At 42.2% G+C, this 22587-nt stretch overlaps 1 protein-coding gene across 3 annotated transcripts in view; it reads right to left on the reverse strand.

Moving 5' to 3' along the window:
• The window catches only part of ITGA6 (integrin subunit alpha 6), a 38361-nt gene extending 16055 nt beyond the window's left edge, over positions 1-22306 (reverse strand). For 2 of the 3 annotated variants that reach the window (XM_054636043.2, XM_077181396.1), the window contains exons 1-8: positions 22037-22304; positions 7285-7412; positions 6782-6861; positions 4965-5220; positions 3401-3532; positions 857-1067; positions 225-418; positions 2-90 (exon numbers count right to left, since the gene is read on the reverse strand). In XM_054636043.2, the coding sequence (XP_054492018.2) occupies positions 2-90; positions 225-418; positions 857-1067; positions 3401-3532; positions 4965-5220; positions 6782-6861; positions 7285-7412; positions 22037-22236 (1290 nt within the window). In that variant the 5' untranslated portion in view covers positions 22237-22304. Of the gene's footprint in view, position 1; positions 91-224; positions 419-856; positions 1068-2056; positions 2174-3400; positions 3533-4964; positions 5221-6781; positions 6862-7284; positions 7413-22036 lie in introns of all 3 variants that reach the window. The other variant, XM_077181397.1, reaches the window with a different exon arrangement.
• Positions 22307-22587: the final 281 nt, after the last annotated feature.

The following is a 22587-nucleotide window of genomic DNA, read 5'->3' on the forward strand; positions in this document are numbered from 1 at the left end:
CCTGTGCTGGTTTCGTATTTATTCCATTCTTGGATCCATGATAAATGTATACTTTGCCAAAACCATCGTATGGAGCCCCTACTGCAATATCTGGTGAAAATAAGTTGCAACATCTAAAATCATTCTTGCTCTTTCTGCAGCGTGCAATCAAAGGGTAAGATGTTACAAGTCTGGCATTGGCCAAACAATCTCACACACTTTTATTGCCATGGTTTTCCATTTACCTGGATATCCATCCTGATTAATGTCCCCAACATTTTCTACCGCAAGTCCAAACATGGAGTCAGTGGTTCCATTCAAGCGAAGAGGCTTCACCCCTGCCCATTTGCCCTGGCGGTTCATGTAGATGTACACGGCCCCCCCGATGTCCCCACTTCTGTCAAAGTACTGCGGGGCCCCAACAACGATGTCCTGCCAGCTTAGGATGAAAAGGGAAAAGAAAAGGCAATGCATTTGTAGGAGAACTCTGAAGAATAACTGCCAAGACTGTGAGCTCAAGATCAGCTGCCTAGAGAGCGGCTGAACAAAGACTAAAATGTGCATTAAACTGCTTGGGCATCAACAGCCCCACTGACACTGCAAGCTGGTTTATTCCCTTGATGGCATACAAGGACCTTCTATGGTCTTCTTGGGGTATGAGACTGGTTTCTTGTTTCTTGGTTTACAATAATTGTTTAAATAAAACTCTTCATTAGAAAGGTAGATTCTATCCTGATGGATTATCAAGATGCTCACCATTTCCTCCAGGAAAACATGGAAGGTGGGCTTTGTCATTCCTTATATTTCTAATGTGAAAAACCAAAGCAGAAATAAACAAGATCACTATACCAGCAGCAGGAGTTAATCAGAGCCATACCCATCACTGTTGAGGTCCACAACAGCAACATCATAGCCAAAAGAGGAGGCCAGCCCTTCTCCTTCAAACATGTGCTCCAAGGAAAGCGCTCTCTGATTTTTTTCTTTCTTTAGTAAAACTACTGCTCCGCTGTGGTTCGCTCTTGGGGCACCAGACACAAAAGTCATCTCATCTTGGGAGACAATTCCTTTACCAGAGTCCAAAGAGAAACCTTTAACAGAGAAAGAAATAAAGTATAAATTAACTAAGTAACAACTTGCATCTTAATATGAAAAAATAAACGTTTCCCCAGCTATATTAAAGTGGTATATGGAATATAAGTTTTGTCTAAAACACAGTGTGCTATGGTTGGGAATTCTCCATTTCTGTTTGCACTGGTGGATGTGTATTTGCAAGTCAACACGTTTTTACATTCTTACAAACACTCCTCCATACATTACAGTTAGTGTTTCCCCACAAAACACAGTACTTCATTGCTCACTTGGACCTGCTTTTCACAGATCCCAAACACAGGATATATACAGCTTAGACACAATTACAGCTTTACCACTTCAATATAGCTTGAGTACTTCACCTCTGGCCAAATTATCAGAAAATCTCCTAAGTAAAGTCAGTATCGTTCTATTACAAGCATGCAAATTCTTCTGTACAAGCATTCTCACATGAATGATGTATGCAGTATTTGAGAATCAGCTTACACAGTAATGGTGAAATGGGAAATTTTTAGTTAATGCAGCCCTAAAAATGACATGTCCAAATTAATTTAGTCTTACAATCCATTTGAAAATATGAAAAACCAAGTTAAAGACTATACTGCATATACCCATATAGCCAGTGAAGGCCGAAGTAGAAAAATGCCCACTTTGCAAGGAAGGAAGATACCAGCCAGATGGCAGTCTCCCTCTGAAACACTTCATCACTACTGTGGAAATTCTCAATTACAGCAATTCACAATGAGACAGTTTCAGAAAAAACTGAGGGAGTCCTAGCTGCGGGAAAGATGAGAAGGTTCAGAGAAATGCATGACAAATCAGCATTTCTCTCAAGCCTTGTTACTCTGCTGACTCCCCTTTATCTGAATCCCTGTTTTTTTCATGCTTTACTTATATTTGATATGAGAGGGGATAGAGGGGAGAGGATCATGACAAAGGTCTGGAGATTATGTCTGACCAGATGCTGCCACTTCAAGTGGTCACAAACCTAAGTAGCTATTCATCATTACATCCACTGACTTGTCCACCTGTATGCTGGGAGGCAATGTTTTGTACACAAACTGATCTGGATGAGTATCAGATACAGCTGTCAAAAATAGAAGACCTATAAATATGAGTGAAAGATTGAAGAGAAAAAAAATAGTAGTTAAGCAAAGCACCTATAACCACATTTGCTTAAGGCCTAAACAGACAGAACAGTAATGCCTGGGATGAGCTGGTTTGCCTGGAAGTGGTTCTGATTATTACAAATCAAGGCAGCATCCACATTTAGGAGATAAATGCATTGGTTACGCAACAGGAAAAGATTATATGACTGTTCACAGCAAAAGGCATCGGCCTCCACAGCGCTCCTCAATTCTTATTCCACCAGAAGATGCTATCAGCTTGTCTAATCTAAGCTCTTAGGATGATTTTTCCAGTTAGCTTTACACCCAGTAATTACTGCTGATATTTAACAGAAGTTTATGTTCTCTTTCTCCTAACATATATGTAGCTCTAAGTTTGCTCTCTTCTTGACTTGCTTTTTTATTTTTTACATTAGCAATGCCCTTCCCATCTATTCAGCTTTCCATCACTCACACAGAAATTCCAGTCTCATGTTACCAAAACTCTGTTTGTTGCACATGCCAAAAGCAGTGGATCAACACACCACAGAAATCTGCACTGGAACAGAAGGATTCTTTACACATAATGCCTTTCCAAAAATGCAGCACAGCCTTTTCAGTGTATCTCCCTGGTGTACAGAAAGGTCACTGGCCTAAGGACATATTCCTGCTTTCTTGACTGCACAAGGAGCAAGAGATTCACCTCCTGCAACACACACATCAGTAAAATATAAACAGTACTTATATTATGGCATTTTAAAGGTCTGTTAAAAGCCACTGGAGTTTTAAAAGCATAAAGAATAGAAGAATTGCACTTACCTACCAGGAGAGAAAATCTACAGCCCTAACAGTTACATCCAGAAACTCTAATTTTGATAAACTTTCTGATACTACATAGCAGAGACTGTGCAACTAAGGACTACAGACCCATTCGTTGTACTGACCCATCACAGTGATTGTAATCACTCCTGGAGATTCCATAGGCCCTTGGCACAGCTCTTGAATCTCACATTACAACAGCAGCTCTTCTAGGTGCCTCAGCAGTCTCATCTTACACTTAAAACTGTATAAATGTGGAGGGAGGCTGTGAATTATCCCAAAGAGTTAACATGCTACAGGGTCCACAGTGGAACATCTGCTCCCACTTCAGATCATCCCACCAGGCTGGCATCACAAATGTTTAAGAGATTTACCTAAAGAGATTTACCACATGTACTTAATCCTACCTAAGTAACTGTTAGCTGGAACAGGAACTAGATTCTTATCCTGGCGGCTCTCATCACCAACTTCGTAAGGCCCATCATCAAAGATACCCAGATCATAAAATGTCTGATTCTTTTGCTCTGCACGAACCACCCCTGAAAAAATGAAATGATAAAATAAAAGCAAACAAATGATAAGTGAGAAAAATAACAAATAAATGTTCCCAACTTATATTAATTATGATGAATGACACAGTGGCTGCTGTTAAAATGGGACAAACACAGAACAGTGCACTGGGTTAGTGTTTTGTCTCTGTGTGCCAGAAGCTCACGCTGCTTTACAAAGAAGTCGTACAATGATCTGGAAAACATGGGATACTAAGGAAATTCCCAAAAACCCCCATTGAACTGGTTTGGTCATAAACCACCCTCATCCTGTATTTCTTAGCCTTATAAAGCTTCTCTTAAAAAGGAGGTAAGTACACGGGAATTTTTTAAAAATTACATTTCAATTTGGCAAACACCAGCATTATACTTAGTATTAAGAAGAACAAAGCTATTGTTCAATAAAAAGTGTGCTTCCCTTTCATCAATTGGCATAATTAAGATTTTGGCAAGCACAAACATGTTTTTCCATTACACAGAAGAGTACTCTTAGGACTGTACTAGCACTTCTCAGCAATTAAAGTAAAATGGTGTCTGCACTCAGTATGCTGTTTCAGGTCAGTCAGATTTTGTTGACAGATACATGGAATATTACATTTTCACTAAAGTACACCTTGTGCCAGAGCTTAACACACTGATTTTGCATGGTTCATACACCAGGCACAGGTGTACGAGGTGGAAAAATGCAGTGCTTGGAGGATCAGATGTTCTCAAGAGGAAAGTATTTACAGCTGTTGGTGTAATGAAGTGTGATGGGAAAAATCACTTCTAGAGACTGAACTGGGCATATAAATGCTTCTGAATATAAACTAACAAAGAATATCCAGGCTTTTTTCCCCTTATGTTTTGGACAATCTCCTAGATGACACAGAGTACTTGGCTCTTAGATTATCCATGAAATTTTACATGGACATTCATGGATTTAGATATGAATATATGTAGTATTGCTGTTACCTTCCTGCAACCCTTCAATATTTATTTTGGAATGTACTGGTTTCCACAAACTTCACAAAGAATAAAGGAGAGAATATTGCAGAATAAACAAAGAGTTCAGCAGCTACCTAACATTTGCTCAAATGCAGAAAAAGAGCTGGTCAAGTAACTCATACAAATTTAGTAGTTTGTTCCTGTATGGAAGTGTCCAAGTAAGCCCTCAATCCCACTGTAAGATTAAGACTAATAAAGGGAAAATCTGCTCTACATATGTGCAAAGTTCCATTATTCATAAATACACACAAAGATATTTAAAGAAATTTCAGTAAATGTTGATACAGAAGCATAGCATTTTGTAAAAACAGGGTAAAATCATTACATCCCTATTATCTCCTCTCCCCTTAAAAAACAATTAAAACTCTGGATTCAACCTTTGAGAGCAATCTCAGAGGAAATGGGAAGGGCAGGCAGGAAGGAAGCCAAGTCATACCTTTCCAGTTGTAAGTGCCTGGGGCACCAAACACAATATAATGATAGTCTCTAGTAAAAGTAGCAGCAACACCTTGCTGACAGGAACCAAACTTCTCATGGCCTCTTAAACGACCATCACAAAAACTCCACACTCCATTATCCATATCATCCTTAATAGTGAGGTCCTGGCTCAGCACATAGCACCTTCCAATGATATCCCGGGTTTCCTGCACTGTGTTTACATACTGCCTTTTCTCATAGCGATGTGCACACGTCTGCAAGACAGAAGAAACAATGTGTGATGTGTCTGTGTGTCCTACACGGGTCAGCCCAGAAGGCAGCGCTCATGGAGCAGTGCAGCCCCTCCTGCCAGCAGGGCACCCTGCAGACACACCCAACTGCAGAATGCCACCTTTCCTACAGGCAACACGTGGGAAGGGTTGGGCACCTACAGATACAAGGCAAAGCAGGCTGCTTCATGGTCAAGGAAGGCCACAGGGTTAAATCCCTAAAGCCCTTCCTGATACTAAATCCCTCTCTTTCAGGAAGTAAGGAGAAAACCACCCTCTCTCTCAAAGAAAGAAGTGGCTGTTTCCCAACAGCTCTCAAAGGACTGACACACCCGTGCAGGACACAAGAAGCTGGTTCAACTACCATCTACCCAAGACTATTCAGAACTTGCCCCCTACAGAAAAGTGCCACTAAGCAGAGGCTGAAAGCTTCTCCAGTGGAGGGGAGGGAAGTTGCTCCTACTTCCCCTGTTGGATGTTCCACTTACAGGGTAAATGTCACTGGGGCAGACAGAGACAAGCAAAGTTTGTTTGTCTCAGCTGACAAACCTTTTCTATGGTTCCTGTCAAGGCCTACATGTTATGCAAACACCCAGCTGCTCCACATTAGAGCACTGCAATACTGTCCTGCTGCAGTGACCTCCAGGCTGCTCACACCTCATCTGAAAAGTGCATTCCCCACTTACCACAAAAAGACAAGATAGCATTAGTTGATGACCAATTATTCAGTGAACAGGACTGTTTCCCTGTGTTCCTTCCCACTCTGGGTTCTGAGGCAGACCAAAGCCAGTTATTACTGCCTCTAAATGCTTAAATAACCAGATTCACATCCTGAAGTCACCTGCCCCCAGGTTTGGAAGCAGTGACATTAACCTCCAATTAGATGAGGAAGCTTCACTGCACACCTGTTTTATGATGTATCTGGTATCCTGCAGCACTACTAGAGGTTTTTATTTAACTGAGAATGTTACTTTTTAAACTCTGTCTCTCATAACTCCCAAAAACGTTTTCTGTTTAATATAAAATAAAAAGTATCAATGTATTGTATAAAATAAAGAATAGCACATAGTCTTACTGCAGTGCAATCTAGTGCAGTGCAATGACCACATTAATTCACAGGATCTACTCAGTGGAAGTCCCTGATAAAAGCTAAAGTGAGGCTCATCCTCTTGGAAAACAGGCTGGTGATAACCTGCTACTTCTACAGCCTTATACACTAGTCTTCCCTATTTCTGCAGCTAGTAGTGGTTAAAAGAAAAAATGTGTATGTGACCAAAAAAAAAAGTGTACCCCTTGAAAACAAACTGTCCATCCTAGATTGTTAAAAAGGTTATAGACAAGTTAACTCATAGAACAATAATTTAAAGCTCTTACAACCTCAAATGCCTTATTTTTGCTAAGGAGACATTTAAGTCCTTACCTACAAGAAATCAAAGGAGTAAACTTAGGCAAGTTCCCTTTCAGCAAGCTGCACAGAAACACAGACCATACAGAACATGGACTGGAGACCCCAGACGCTTTTGCAAGTTAGTCCTTTAGCACTTACCACCACATTTCCTCCTGGCCCCTGACTCTGGACAGTTACACCCATCCATTGGTCTTCTTTACTCTCCATCTTTGGGTCAGCTGCAAAGTATCATAAAACAGCTTGAAATATTAACAGTTCACTACATTTTTCTGGTTTGTTTTGGTTTTTTGTTCGTTTGTTTTTTCTTGAAGCCCGTGTCAGGGGAGACTCTTCATACAGAACTTCATACAGACAGTCTGCAGGTGGCGGTGTCTGTACATGTTATCACTAACAGCTTCCATTTTATTAAACTTCTAGCCTATTACTTCATGTTACATCAATTTACAAAACAGTAAGAATCTACCAAGATTTAAGCATCTCATAGGAACTTAGCAATTAAGCTACAACTTAGTGTGATGCAAAAAGTAGTTATGTATAAAACTCTAGAAGAAACTGTCTGATACACTGCCTCAGGAAAGGACAGCAAACAAGAACAATCAGTCAACTGTTTCAATTCAAAACAAAAGCACTGAAAAACTTACTCTCCTCATCAAATTTGACACGCAGGCAATTTGTATTTGGAGATGCAATGTCACAGCTGTACAGCCCTCCTGTTCTGTTGGCTTGTTGGGCTGGAAAGGCCTTTTCCCGAGGAGCTCCAACCAGCAATCTGCAGGGAAAACAAAGTAATTTAAAGGAATATGTAGAAGGAATATTAGAAAAGGCAACAGAATCAGGAAGTGTTTTCACCATGTTACTAGAGGTTTGACATGTCAACATTTGAAGGTGGATGAAAAACTACACCACAGCACTGCTCTTTTAAAAAGAGGAAAAGTGGGGGAGGGGGAGGAGAGAAGCTGTATAGCAGTAATGCAGATTACAATTATTAGACCTGCAAGCCAGTACCTGTATTGTTATTCCTGTTATTGTTCTTGCAATATTCACTGAGAGTGGTTGATAAAAAGTAGGTGTCTGGCGGTTTTGGGAAAACCATCTTTTTTTCAGGGCATCAAATGGGGTATTTTTTGCCTTACTAGAAGAATGAACCATTGACACTTGAAAAATCAAAATTCTGTTATAAAAGCCAGGTTACTTAATTTAAAAATAAAAAGTGTGCACAGAACTCCAGAAGTTTGACATGAACCACGCATCAGTGTGAATTTCAGCATGACTGCAGTAATACAAATGAATCAGCTCATATACTGAGCTGTACTACGTGCTCAGCAGAGTCCTTCCAGATAGAGGACACATTCCAGTCATTACTCTGTGGCTACTTACTCTGCTGTGATTTAATAAAAGAATTTTAATCAAGTTTGAGCTCATTATGCCAAAACCAGGTTAGCTTTTTCTGCAGCTATGCACGCTCCATTTTAGCTTTCTCATTGGCAAGCAAAACCTCTTTCTGCAGGTCAGAGGTAGGGGTAGAGTGAGGGGATGCTCTTCCAGCTATCACCATCTCCTTATGGTGGCAGATGAAACACAGACACTTAAAACCTAGGAACTTTTCCTCTGCAAATGAAGAGTAACAAAAACAAAGTCTTAATTTCTCTTTACCCATGCTCACAGTATGATTCATTTTACTTACTGGGACTTCTCCCTGAAGGTCTGTGGACACAGTCTACTGTAACTACTTTCAATTAGGTTTGAATGTCCAAAATCATCTTCCAGACTGCATATTCAGATAACAAAATAACGCCCCAATGTGAAGAATGCAGAGTGGGAGATGAAAACCCAAGACACTCCAACACACAGACAATTTTATTGATTTTTCCATCCCCATGGTAGGTTTGCCTTGTTACTCTACAGAAAACAGAAGCTCAGCCATACAGTATACTGAAAATAAACATCTCTGAGCATCAGTTCCTGTCAGAGACTTAGCTCTTTATTATTTGAGTTATGATGACTTAGTATCTAATATTTACCATGAGTCCAATGTCAGAGAAAAGCAGACAATTGCTATTCCTCATGTAAATTACAGAAATAGATGATTCTAATTGTTAACTTGAATCCTGATTTTCCCCACACATCTTTTTCAATACATACTATAACCTAACTGGGTTTTTCCTGGGCCAATCAGACTGCACAGGTGTTAATCTACAGAAATGTAACATAATAAACCATTAATATAATTTCATTTAAAATAAGCATCTATCAAGTGACAGTGTTGGGGGAAAAAAAATCTGAATTCTCTCAAACCCTGGCATAAAACTACAATGTTTTTAGCTCTAGTTATAATTAAATCATGTGTTTTCCAATTTCAAACTGAAATTCTGATTTTTAACCAAATGAATCAGTCCAGTTGCTCTATCGATTAGAATTATTTTAATTATTGATTTCTCTTAATTACTTCTTGAAGATACGTGATAATAACTGAAGTCCCACTGCCAATTAAGAGCATCAGCTGACTTAGAGGAACAGATTTACTCCCTTACAGCCATATAAGATTCATAGCCAAGTGTAAGATAATCCCCTAAGATTAGAGCTCCAGGACTGGTGTACGGTGTTGTAACTAAGTGCCCTTACTGAGAGGCAGGCTCGGGGGGTGCTGCCTGCCCTGCAGACACCAGTGACCCCGGCTGTACCTGTGTGTGTGAGAGCAGCTGTAACACACCAGGGACAGCCAGCCCCTGCTCTCCAGACAGGGAGCAGCAGAGCAGCACATCCCTCCATGGAACCCTAGGGCACAGCTACACCCACCATACCTCACTGTGCTGTTACATTACACCCGAACACAACAGATGAGGCAAGAAAAGCTCCGTTTCACCACTTATGCCAAGTACTACTCAAGTCTCAGAAAAGGTATCAAGACATCTTACTGACTTTATCTGCATCTGGAGCAGACCTTTAGATAAGTGTGTGTAGAAAACATGCTTCATAAGCCCACGTATCTCCAAGAAGCAGAAGAAGGTGAGAACTCACTGCCCACACTCAGGTAGGCATCGTGTAACTACAGGTCCGACTCCAGATACACAAACAGTCTATGAACTGTGGGTCTGGCTGCATTTTGAAGAACCAGTCAGATTCTGGAACAGCATGATTTATTGAATGCAACATACAACGTTCCTCTGGACTGAGGGTGAGAGCGCATTAACTGCAGAGGAGCTACATCCAGCACTAACAGTGCCATTGCAATCACAAGTTTAATATCCCAGGTCAACACCCAGCACAGCTGAGGACACAAGGCTTACCAAACAGTGTCCCTACTGGGGGGGGCGAGGAGGACAAACCTGTCCGTCTGTCCCTGCCATTTCGCTCAAATTCTCCTGCCCCACTGGATGCAGAAGCGGGGTACTTTTATATCCTGTTCACTGATACCATGCCAAGTGCTGTGGGTGGGACTGCAGCCAAATCTTCCATTCTTTGTGGGCATATTTGCAGAATATGTCTTGGTAGGAAGCGTACTTGGTTAGCACAAAACATTTCTGGGTATCAGGCAGAAGGAGACCACGTGGCCTACGCCTCACCTGACATTCCCACCCCCAATGCCACAGCAACACAAACCACAAGCCCTCCAGCTGATTTCCACACCTGCACCTAGAGGCACCATGGCATATTGAGCTTTGCTTTTTCTTCACTACTTTATGCTTTTAACAACCAGCATTCAGCAAGAACAGTTAGGTGAACACTGAGAAGAAAGGGTGTAACTTTATTTAATCAGATATGGCCCAAAGGAGTCATTAAAGTCCAAAGTAAAATACATGAGCTTTCCATTTCAACACATACTACAGAATATTAAGCAGTAGGGTGCAGATTTTAAAACCCTCCCTGCTTTAATTGGTAATTCTTGAAATGTTTAGTAGGTAGCCCTGGCTCCTTCTCAGCTAATGAAAACAACAGTAAGAACTGGGAGTGGTTTCTGCTCACAGCTATTTGAACTCCCTCCAATACTGCTCATGAAACTATCTTGGTTGCTTCCAAAAGGAAAGTCAAAGTTAAGATGTGAAAACCATCTCAAAAGAAATCCAGAAATCATCCAACCTCCTGGAAGTATTCCCTCACTCCACAGCAAAATTCCTTTCTTCACTTACAGCCTGGAACTGTCCAAGAGTAACATGATTTTCGCAACATACTTCAGAGAAGAAAAATTATTACCAATTCATTACAGTTCTATTTTGGAAAAAACTCTCAAAAGAAATCAAGCAAAAGGAGGGTGAAGATCTTCAATGTTTTTTGAGAGTAAATATCCTGTTCATCAAAGTAAGGGGCTCCCACTGTGTAAATTATATTTTGATTTAAACAAATACAAAAAATACCACAGTCTGCACCGAACTCAGATACTCTGCTATCTCCCAAAGTTTTCTTCATTCCTTAAATTCTTTCCTTTTCCATGGTGTCCTTCTACCCAAACAAGGCACCACATCTTTGCCAGCCTTTCTTTAAAAGTAAAAGCAAACACACCCGTAGCGTCTGCTCTGAGCCTTAACAGACTGGAGTAGAAATCATGAAAGTGTTTCCTGGGTAAGAAACCATTAACCACTTCCACATAGAGGTGAAATTAAGTAGTCGCTGGTCTAAGTAATTTCCAATTTTGCAGGCTCCACTGAGCACAAGTTTCAAATGGAATACTGCTGTTCTCAGGCAACAATGCTGCCACTGCAGACTTGGCACTTCATTATGTTTTCAGAAAGACCCCACAAGGGGGGCAAATTTGGAAACTGACAAAGCTAAATGCCATGAAATGGCTCGCCCTTGACTGGACAGTTAAGACTTCTACATCCTTTCTCTCTCCTACTTCCAGTGCCCTCTTGGCAAAGAGTTTCACTAGATTAAGCAAAATGAAGAAAATAGAGCCCTCAAGAAGAAAATAGCCCTCAACCTGAGCTGTATTTTCACTCCTCTGCAGTGATGTGGTCTCACCTGTTCTTAAAATTAACAAACACAGAAGATGGATGCATTTAACCACCAAAATATTCCAACCTAACAGAAGTTGGTCAGTGGGACAGCCACTGTGAATATTGGTGGCCCCACCCCTGCTTCATGCTTGGATTTGCCATTCCACAACAGAAACAAGTCACAGGACAAGAGCACCACAGACTAATAAGCACAGAGAGACTCTCCCTTCACACACTGGGCTGCTAACGGGAACTGGAGCTAAACAATGGGCTCCTCCAAAAAAACCCTCCCCACCAAAATACCACCAGTAACTGTGTCAGCAGGGAGCTTACCTGTGATGCTTTTCACAGAGACACCCATCATGGTCAGTGTGTTATTAACAGCTATTCTAACTGACTGAATATTCTCCTGATCTGCTACTCCACAGCTACACTTTGGAACTAGCAGAGCGAAGCTGTGGCCAAGTATATCATTAATGTACTCTGTTGCCTGGAGGCTTGGCACTTGAAGGATCCCAACTTTCATTTTATTTCTTCAGCCTTTTTTAGGAAACAGATTATGACAGAAGCTAGAAAAAGAAGCCAAAAGCCGCACAAGGACTAGGGCAAGCTAATACAAAGCAAAACTGGAACTACAAAGATACCTGTTGTTCTGGAAAGGCCACTTATTATTGACTTTCTGAAAGTCACATGGAAAAATAAACACTTTCCCATCACAGTCCAGAGCCCAGCCTATCTGGATTTGAAACAGGTTTTGCAGATCTCATTTCCATTGGTACAAAGCATTTTTCTTAGAAGAAATGGCACAGTCTGCCCCAAGTTTGTGTTTCAAAATCCAGTTTTCCATTTCAGACACCACTCTCTGGCTTTAATCAACAGATACCTCATAGATTTCATACTGTCAAATAACAAGTGCAACCTGTATATTCCTACAGGTTTAATTTCTCCCTTACAATCTGTACATTTTTCAGATTTAAAAGGAAGAGCACCCGTGCCAGGAACAGACCTGACTACAAATTGGTACTGTAAAATATGTATCAAGACAGTTTTATAATTAATTTATGACAAACCTACAGGAGAAATAATGTTAAAGGGATTTTCACTCAGGTTTTTTAACATGGCAGTGCCTGGTACTGCATGAAATCTTCTTAAAACAACATGTGGTTTAACTCGAAAGTGACAAGCGCACCATTTCAAGAAACTAACCTTGGAGCCAAAATCCTGGCACTCCTAGCTCAGCCCCTGCCCAGAGTCACCTTGTCTGCACTGGAAGGGCTGAACTACGGGAGTCCCACCACAGGCAGCTGGGCACAACCCAGCCACTCTCCTCTGCAGATGCACCAAGCTGCAGCAGGACAGGCACGCAAGAACAGCAGCAGCAAAGCAGCCGGGGTGCGCCAGCAGCCCCCAGGCACCTACAAGCACAGAGGGAGCAGCGTCCGTCCCGCTGTCCCACACCGCAGCCCTGCTCTGCTGCCAAGAGCCCCCCAGCCGGGCAGCGCCCTCCCCGGCCGCGGCCTCGCCCAGCGCCGCCCCCGCTCCGCGCACAACGGGCCCTGCAGAGGCAGCTGCTGTATCGAGGCTGGGCTGCCATCAGTGCCTTGTGGACATGGCTCACTCTACAGGCCTCACCGAAATCAGGAATTACTGTCTCCTGTACTTGGGCTGCTGGCCATTCATGCCATAGAAAACCCCAGAATTCATTTACACTTCTTCACGTTTGCAGGACTTATCTTTGTATCCCCACGAAACGGCATGCACAAAAAAATTCATGAAAAATTAAAGTAGTATCACATCATATATTAAGTACATGTTTTAGAAAACAAACAAGAAAGCAATAAAAATATGGAAACAGTTGCTCACTTTTTTTTCTTTTTTTCTTGGGGGGGGAGGGGGACCTAAATCAGTGCACCCAGTCAGTATTTGAAGGCACTACTTGTTTGAGAACTAACAACCTTAACAGGCATATACTGTTCATTCAATGTGCCAAAAGCCATTTTTTAAAAAAATTATAGGAGTTCTAATTCAGCACAAAACAAATATTTGGGTTGAAATGTCATTCCTCTATTTCCTTCTCAGAATGAAGTACATCAGTTTCATTTATCACCATAATTAAACTATTAAAAGGCATGAAAGAAGTACAGCAAGAGGGATGGACATTTTACTGTAGAATCAATGGGCAATATAATACACTTCTGCAACTAATACAGCCCTGCAGAGTTGAAAGAGCAACTGCTCCTCATGCTAACCCAAGCCATAGTTCCTTCACTCATACATCTATTTATGAGATTCTCCCCTGCTCCTCCTTTTCCAGACTTACCACCATCTCCCTCTGAATTGTAGGGAGAATACCAGGACAGGTAGAAACCTCCTACACTAGATACACGAGCACATAAATTCTGCCCGATTCTAGGTCTGAACAGAAGTTCATCACATTTACTTACAACACACCAAGCAGCACCCCGGGGGGAAGGAAGCTGACCCACTCAAGACCAACACTGGCACCCTGAGCTGAGCTGTCCCCTGCCCAGCTGCCAACCTAAGCCTGTGGACTAAGAGCAGTACCCTGTGGGAGGGGGCTAGGGAACTCTCCATGTGCAGAAAAAGGGTGGACCTTCCTGACAGGTAATCCCTAATAAGAGCTTCAGAGAATGAGTACATGAACAGCCATCACATACACACTTCAACAGCCCGAAGGCACTTGCATGCTAGAGCACAGTTCTAAGTATTCTTTCAGTCTTAAAGCTATCATAGCCCTGGGCTAAATGCCTACAATCGGATCCACAGTTCAAGTAACACTTTTCTTCAAGCCATGAGCTTAATGACAAAGGCAGATGTGTCACTGGGTACATGACGCACTATGCCCCCACGCCTTCAAATTAACCGAAAACACAGGCACTCAAGTCACTTGAAAGAACATCACTCCAATAAGGTATTTTCCTAGGAGAAACAGGTCATAGCCTGTGCAGCTGGGATGCTCAAAGAGCCCTTTTTTTATATTTCATGCAGATACTCAACCACTGATCAAACAGATCAGCAGAACTAAATGACACATTCACAAGAAACTGCTCTTTATACATATCTGTGGAAGAAGAAACCATTATATTTTACTATGAATAGGAATGTTCAAACTGAGAATTTCAACCAGCTTTAAAAACTTAAGAACAAGATTTTTTGCAAAAAAACTTATGTTTGTGACTATGCCAAAAAACCCACTGCAATCTCTTACTCTACATATTGCTACTCCTCCACTTGCACACATACCTAATTTTACATGCATCCCCTCATACATACTTTTTTTTTTTTGCGACTCCCTACATTCTCACTTGAGCAAAATTTAGAATTAGGTTTTTTTTCAGGTATTTTTAACACCCTATGTTCCTGTAAGCTGCAAGTTGTACAAATACTACTGCAGCTATTTCTAGGACTACCTCTGATTTGACAACAGAAGTTTTCTTCTACTATATGCAGGAACACATCTTGGCTGGGAAGAGAAACTTACATCTTCAGCAATATTCACGGACCACACTACATAACTATCAAACATTTCTCTAGCAGAAAAATAAATTGAGTGGATAAATAGATTACAGGGACTTGCAAAATTACACCAAATTTGTAGTAGCAGCTACAAGAGTTGGCTGTATAAGAAAAAAATATACCAAATTTATTTTAGTATCTTTGGCCAAGAAAACATGGTTTTCACTTGAGGGCTTTTCACACTACACAAACATGGATAATTAAAATGGCTTTTCACACACTCTGCTAGACATCACTAACATCTAAGAGCCAGCAGTCTAAACCATTATGCAGCTTCAGCTGCACTGATGACAAAGTGCAAGGCTAACAAATCTTTATAATTCCCTTAGCAGAGTATTGTGAAAGGAGCAGTAAGTAAAGGACACAAAAAATTCAACCTCCCATGATGATGGTGTCCTTGCTATCTGCAACAGCTGCTTGCCACTTTTGACCACTTCCAGGATAAACATGCATTTCCTTCAGACCTTTGACCCACGCATGTGTTGCTGAACAAACAACCCCAGGCAATGCAGGAGTGAGCTGTCTCCAGCATATTTGCCATTCTTTGTTTTTTTAAGACATTTTATAGACCTACTTTTGAGGAAGGTGACAATGACAGATGAATCATGCAGAGACTAAGCACATACAGCTCCATTTCCAAAAGAATGTCATCTTCACTAAAAAGGAAGTAACATTCAGTCTGAGACAATTCTGCCATTCCTATGGACACCAGCTATCAGCAAACTCAACAATGCTGATCATTCCTATCTGCTGCTCTCTATTTCTTAGATCACCTCCAAACACCTTGAAAATAGAAAACAAATGCAAGGAATCCAGCTTAAAAGTAGCCTAGAAACTAGCTAGCTGGCAGTGAAATCCAGTGCAGGATCTCTCCATGTTATCCTGGAGGGACTGGAGTACATTTTTATGCTGTAGATGACATCGTGACAGGGCCCATCCCATAAATCTCTCCTTCTTTTCTCCTTGATTCAGCAGATCTTCTCCCTTCCTAACACAGTCTAATCATCCTCACACACATTAGCTCAACACCTTGAAGGAAATCTACATTAGGAAATTACATATTTTAGATGCAGTTCTGTAAGAGGAAACAAGAAAAACAGGCACTCCAGCAAAAGTGATCAATGCATACTAGTAAATGCTCCAAAAATCACAATGCAAGAAGCAGCACTTTTTGCCTTTCACTGTTATTTTGGTACAAAAATCTGTCTCAGGTACTTCACAGCAGAATACACACAGCCTGTTGTTTAAGCTAAACCAACATAACTGCACTTTTCCAAAGTAACTGCTATGGAATTCTCAAAATAATCTTAGAAAATGTGATACAATACATTAAACCCAAGGGAAGTGCATTTTAACAAGAATACAATACCTTAGATGCAAGAGCTGCAAAAGGAGCCTTATTAACCTATGGTATAGTTCATTTATTTTTAACATACAGAATGATTCCCTTAAAAATGGAAGCAAAACCTTTTTTTCCATGTTCATGTTTGTTTTCTAAGCTACATTTTTCTCCCATTACTTTCAAAGCAGTAATGTGGTTATGTATATTGCAATCAAAAATATTAAGTGCAAATAAAGGAATTATTCAATGTTTTCCAGACTATTCTGCATAGTTCTTTCATCAAATATTCGTGTGCTGTTACCTGCCCTTGCTAAATACAATGATAAGGTGCTCATTTTCCAGCTAATGTTTCACAGTACAGACCACCATCTGCTCATTCAATAATATGGATTTTTACTTACTTGCTCTTAAAGTGACATTTGCCCAATAGCCTTATCTCAGTCTAGTCCTTTCCACAGAATATGCCCTCAAAATGTGGCATTTTTACAGTTATGGCCAGAATGACTCATCTAGACCCAGGCTGGTTCTGAAATATTTAAACAATGATTTTAAATGCAGTTCTTTCAAAATGAATGTGCTATCTCCAATGAGAATTTGCCAGAATGCATTCCTTATAAAACTTACAGCTGCTCTGGCACATGCAGGTGGAATTTAACAGAGGAAAAAGGAATGGCCCATGCTGACTGATGAACAGCTTACTGCTGTAACATGCCAGGAACCCAATATGCTAATTTCATTTATTTGGTGGAGAAATCATACAGCAACAAATTAGATCAGTAAACATTCTTCTTTGTTTGTTAGGCCTTATAAAAAAACCATTTATGAGAAGCCAACCTACCTGTCTGGCTTCTGCCACCGATAACCAAGAACATAACTCAAAATCAGTACTGGGAAAAAAAGCCAGCCTTCTGCAGTTTGCTCTTCCTGTAACAACTACACACCCTTTATGCAACATAAATTTGTCTCACTTCTTTCACCCATGATATTAGCACAATGGATCTTTCTTGAAAATCTGTCCCTTACCACAACAAGTAAACTCTTCAACTACTCCTCCTTCCACACCTCATTTGATTCTGACCTTTGCCACAAGGCATCTATCTTGAACACAAACTCCTCTACTATCACTAAGAAAGCAAATAAGCATACTAAGCAAGTTATCCAAGAATAGTTTGCAGAGACAAAATCAGAGAGACACTCAAGAGAAGAAAATACAAGGAGCAGTGACACAGTAAAATCACAGCCTAATAAAAAAGGAAATTTATTGTAAATGCTTTCTTTTTTAAATTGACAGAAGCACTAACCGAGGACCATCACTATTACAGCTTTTAAACCTGAAGGTATAAACATGCATTGTTTTTAATTCAGTTCACCCAAAGTCTGAATTACACTACACCACCTCTGCATGCAGAAATTGTCATCTTCCTCTGCAGAACAGCATCATCCAGCTCTTTGTTGCTGGAGCAAAGCACCTCTGAGCCCAAGCCCCAGAGAACACTAAAGTACTGGCTAAATGCCACAGAGGATGCACTGCAGCAGCACAGCAATGCCAGCAGACCTGCTGACCTAAGGCAACTTTGTTATGTATTGATATAAAAGCTCACAGTAGAGACATGCAATGTCAGCAAAACCTGTGACAAGTAAAATTTTCTGTAAGATACTGCAATTTTTAGGATTTTATGGCCAGTAATGGTCAGTGTAGTCTTGACATAAAGTGCCTATCCACAGCTTTCAATACAGCTTTTCAGCTGATGGGAGAATCCTGAATGTTAGTAACTACAGTATCTTCCCTTTTAGCCTTACACAATAACAAGAAGCCTACCTGAATTCAGCTCCATACTTCTACTGAACACATTATCAGAATTACTTACAAGTAAGTCTTTGTGGGCCCCTTGCAAGGCAGGATAATTTGTGATTCTATCATTCTAAACCACAAATACAAACTGGCTAATGGGTGTTAGGTTCACACTTGGACTGACCTTAAGGGTCTTTTCCAACCCAAGTAGTTCTAGGATTCTATGATTCTATGAAAGTAATACACAAATTTAGATATTCTTGATGTTTGTGTTTTAATTCAAGATGCTTAAATCATTGTGAATTACAACCAAACTGGAATGGATTTGCTGGACATCTTACATGGAGTATGCATACATACAGACCATATCTCTATATATCCTATAAAATTACATATATGTGACTACATACACTACATATATAGTGAGTAGCTAGTAATTACATTTTTATTCTAATAGTAATATATTTATAACATATAGTAGCTAATAAATGTATAATCAGTGTAGTCCCCATCTAGAAATGCTGGATACACTCACATTTTCATCACAGGACCTCTTACATTTTAACCGTGTTTCTCTTATAGCTATGCCCCAGTCTCAGACCCCTCTGAGTTACAAACCTCCTTCCAGTCTGCAGATGAAATGTGCTGCTGTTGTGCCACCACTCCCCTGCAGAACCAGAACTCCCTTTCATCATATTGATAGATTAAAAACAGAACAAACTTACACAGGGCAATAAGCCCAGCTCCTTTAGAGCTCCATCAGCCTTTTCTGTTGCCTGATTCACTGTGCTTAACAATGAACCAGAACCAAACACAAAAATCCAGGGAGACTGCCTCGGTACCTCCAACAAAAATGTTCCTCAATGCACATAAAGTTTTTATTCAGCTGTCTTTCACACCCACACACCATTAGCAGTCCACTTTCAGTCACCATAAACTAAAGCTTTTCTCCTCTCTGACAGTTTCCAACTCTTCTAACCTGAAGATACTCAAAACCAAAATCTTGTCACTTAAATTTATACTCAGTACCATTTACAACTAATGTCAAAGCAACTGAACAGTCATCTGTTCATAATGCTGAAAGTTAAGTAATTCATTAGCAAACATGGCATTTGTAGCTAAGACTAATAAATTAATTTGTCATTCAAAGCTAATATGAAATCCACAGTATTCTTTGACTAAGAAACAAAGATGGTCAAAAGCAAATACCATGTTTAATCAAAGGCTATTTCAGCTGTACCTTTATTTGTCACACTTCCTAGACATTCTCCACCCTTATCTTTACAGAGGGTTATTGTAATGATTAACACTGAACAATCCTGTGTGAGGAAGAGGGAACCATTTCACTTAACAAATGCTTAAGTGAGGTAAGAGAAAAATTACACATAATTTCATTTGTTTTACCAAGCCTTGCTCCAAGCCATTAGCTCTTGAATACACTCCATGTATTTTACCTTCTCTCATTTTCTTGTTTTTCCAAAGATGGACTGATCTTGCACATGTCTGTGACAACCTCTTTCTAATTTTGTAAAACTGGAGGGGTAGAAGGGTGCTCAAGCTGACAGGTTTCTTTGAAATAAGGGTTCCTGCCAGATGAGATTCCAAGTATCACTTTTAATTTCACTTCAGAATGAATCGGGAGTTTTTGTATTTTTGGCAACTACTTAATGTAACTGAGTTTTGAAATTAGCATCCATTCAAGAAGAAAGGGTAAAATAAATACTTCTATCTGACTAAGAGATAGCTGTACATAAATCCACTTTTGCAGCACAAGTAAGATAGACCAAAATCCATCTGGGAATGCAGAGGTATTGCACCCCTGAGTCCTGCTGTTACAGGTAACAGGCAGCATGAAGGCATTAGACATAATTGTTTCTCAGCAGAAGACCTCAGTATGACCTCTGCTCCCAGAACTTTGTACCTTCCCCAAGTATCCGGACAGCAGATACCATTTGTTCCACCTATGAAGAATCAATCAATTTAGAAATTGCATGAGGTTTCCATGGAAAAGACCACACAAATCCTCTGGTATTGGCTCAACCTAGATCATTTTTAACTGATGTAAAAATGCAGCCTAACATGGAACACTTCTCTTCAAGACTCCCCAACAAACCTCCTGCTTCAGAAGACAGAGCTCACACAAAATGAGCTAAACACAGCTCAGCCCCTAAGAGTTCAGCATGTTTAATGTCTTGTTCTCTTAAAGCCACACACTACTACTCTTACAGACACAAAAATGATGTTCAAAGTGACTACAACATGCCCATTTGACATAAAAGGTTTCATTCCAAGCATACTACCCAGGGTAGCATTCCAATTCCTTATGCTAAAACTCGTGGAGTTGAAAAATGGCCAAGATACCTCATACTCAGAAGCGCATGTCACCATAAAACGCAGTTTGTCTAGTCTGGTTTTGTCTCTAATAGAGACCCTTGCTTCTCATGAAAGCCTGGATTCAGAAAGCCATGTCAAGGCAGATAGCATCTGGCTCTGCTCTTTCCCCACATTGGACTGCCTGAGGAAGCACTTACGAGACATACAATACAGAACTTTCATGCCAATAATCTCTGAGGCATTTCAGCCAAATAGTACATACCAGCTTGAATACTGTGACTGTCCTTGTGTTTCTGCTGTTTCTTTCTTCTCAGTAATTGGCTGTCTGCATATTCCTACACACTCACTCTGCCAGGACTGACAATACAACAGGAGACTAACAAGCTTCAGGCACTGCTTTCTTGGTAGTACTAAAATGAGACCTGTGCAAGCGTAATCCTGTCAAGAATTAAGACAAAGGCCTCCGGAAAGGAGCTCAGAGATTTGCATTTCATTCTTCAGGATGCTATGGGTCATTTTATCTGCTAGATGGAAGATGAAACATGGGTGTATGTGATTTATACTCCTCCATACACTGTAATTTGTATGAAATCACACAAGAATGCAAGTGTGAGCAAAATGAGCCCACAGGATTTTTCAATTTACCACCTAACTTTACAAAGAATATTATTTCTTTCCAGCTTCCTCCTCCCGTTAACTCTATATGGATAATGAGCGTATCTTGCCTTGAATTAAAACTAAATATTTGAGGAGGGGGCATTTATTTAACAGCATTACTTTATGCTCACACTCCATCCAGCACTACTGGATAGGGTGGGGTCCAGCACTGCTCCGCTTTGGACACAAAGCAGCAAGGATGCTGAAGATGTACACAGGAACCTTATTTTGCCTTCGTAATTTCCCAAAAGAAGTTTCATGCATATACCACTAGCCCCGACTTATTTTTCCTAACTTCTTTGTATCACCTCTCATCTGCACTCCCGAGCAGGGTTCCGTCTTGAACAGCAGCCCCTGAGTTACCGAGGGCGGGTATGCCCAGGGAGCCCAAACCCGAGATGCTGGGCAGGCTCCGGCGGCGCAGATCCGCGCTGCCCCGGGCTGCAGCCTGCCGGCGCAGGACAGCGCTGCGGCGGGAAGGGCTCCCAGCGGCGGCTGTCGCTCGCTTCTCCTTTCCAGCCCCGGCTCCCCGCAGGTCCCCGGGCCGCGGGGCCGGCCCCTCGCTCGGCCGCACGTCCCCGCCGCTCGGCGCTGCCCCGGCTCCGCAGCGCCCCGCGGCAGGTGCTGCCCCATCCCTCCGAGGGCCCCCGGCGGCCCGGCCCCGCTCCCGCCGCCGGCCGGACACCCCGCGAGGGCTGCCGACCCCGGCCCGCCGCCAGGGGAAGTTTCCCGGCGGTGGAAGGTAGGAGGGTCCCGGCGGGCGGCCCGGGACGGGGCTGGGCGGGGCGCGGTGCACTTACAGCCGTTTCTCCTGCGGCTGCAGCTGCCGGTGCATGGCCAGGGAGAAGCCGAAGAGGCTGCCCGTCTCCCCGCTCCAGCTGATCACGTTGTCCGTGTCCAGGTTGAAGGCGCCGGCCAGCCCCGGCAGGAGGGGCAGGTAGAGAACGAGCAGGGCCGCCATCCGCTCTCGCCCGGCACTGGAACCTGCTGCCAGCGCCATCGCCGCTCCCCGCGCTGAACGCGCCCGTCGTGCCCCGCCGGCTCCGCGCCGGGCCCGCCCCGCCCCGCCCTCCGTGGGTGCCCGGCCCCCGGCACAGCACAAAATGTCCCCGGGCTGGGCCCCTTCCCCTGGGAGGGGCAGCCGAGGGCGTCGCCCCGCCCGTGAGTCGCCCATCACCTCCCGGGGCCCCCAGGGGGCTCCCCGCCTGCCGCGCCCCCGCTCTTGTATGTCTTTGCCCTTCGCGACACAAAATGAAGCCGTAGCGAGGGGCGGGTCACGGCCGCAGGTGAGGACCGGGCCGTAGCCCGCGCGCACCGTTGGGGAAAAGGGCAGAGAGCTCCCATGGCGGGG

This window comes from Agelaius phoeniceus, chromosome 7, assembly GCF_051311805.1.
Source record: "Agelaius phoeniceus isolate bAgePho1 chromosome 7, bAgePho1.hap1, whole genome shotgun sequence".
Lineage (NCBI taxonomy): Eukaryota > Metazoa > Chordata > Aves > Passeriformes > Icteridae > Agelaius > Agelaius phoeniceus.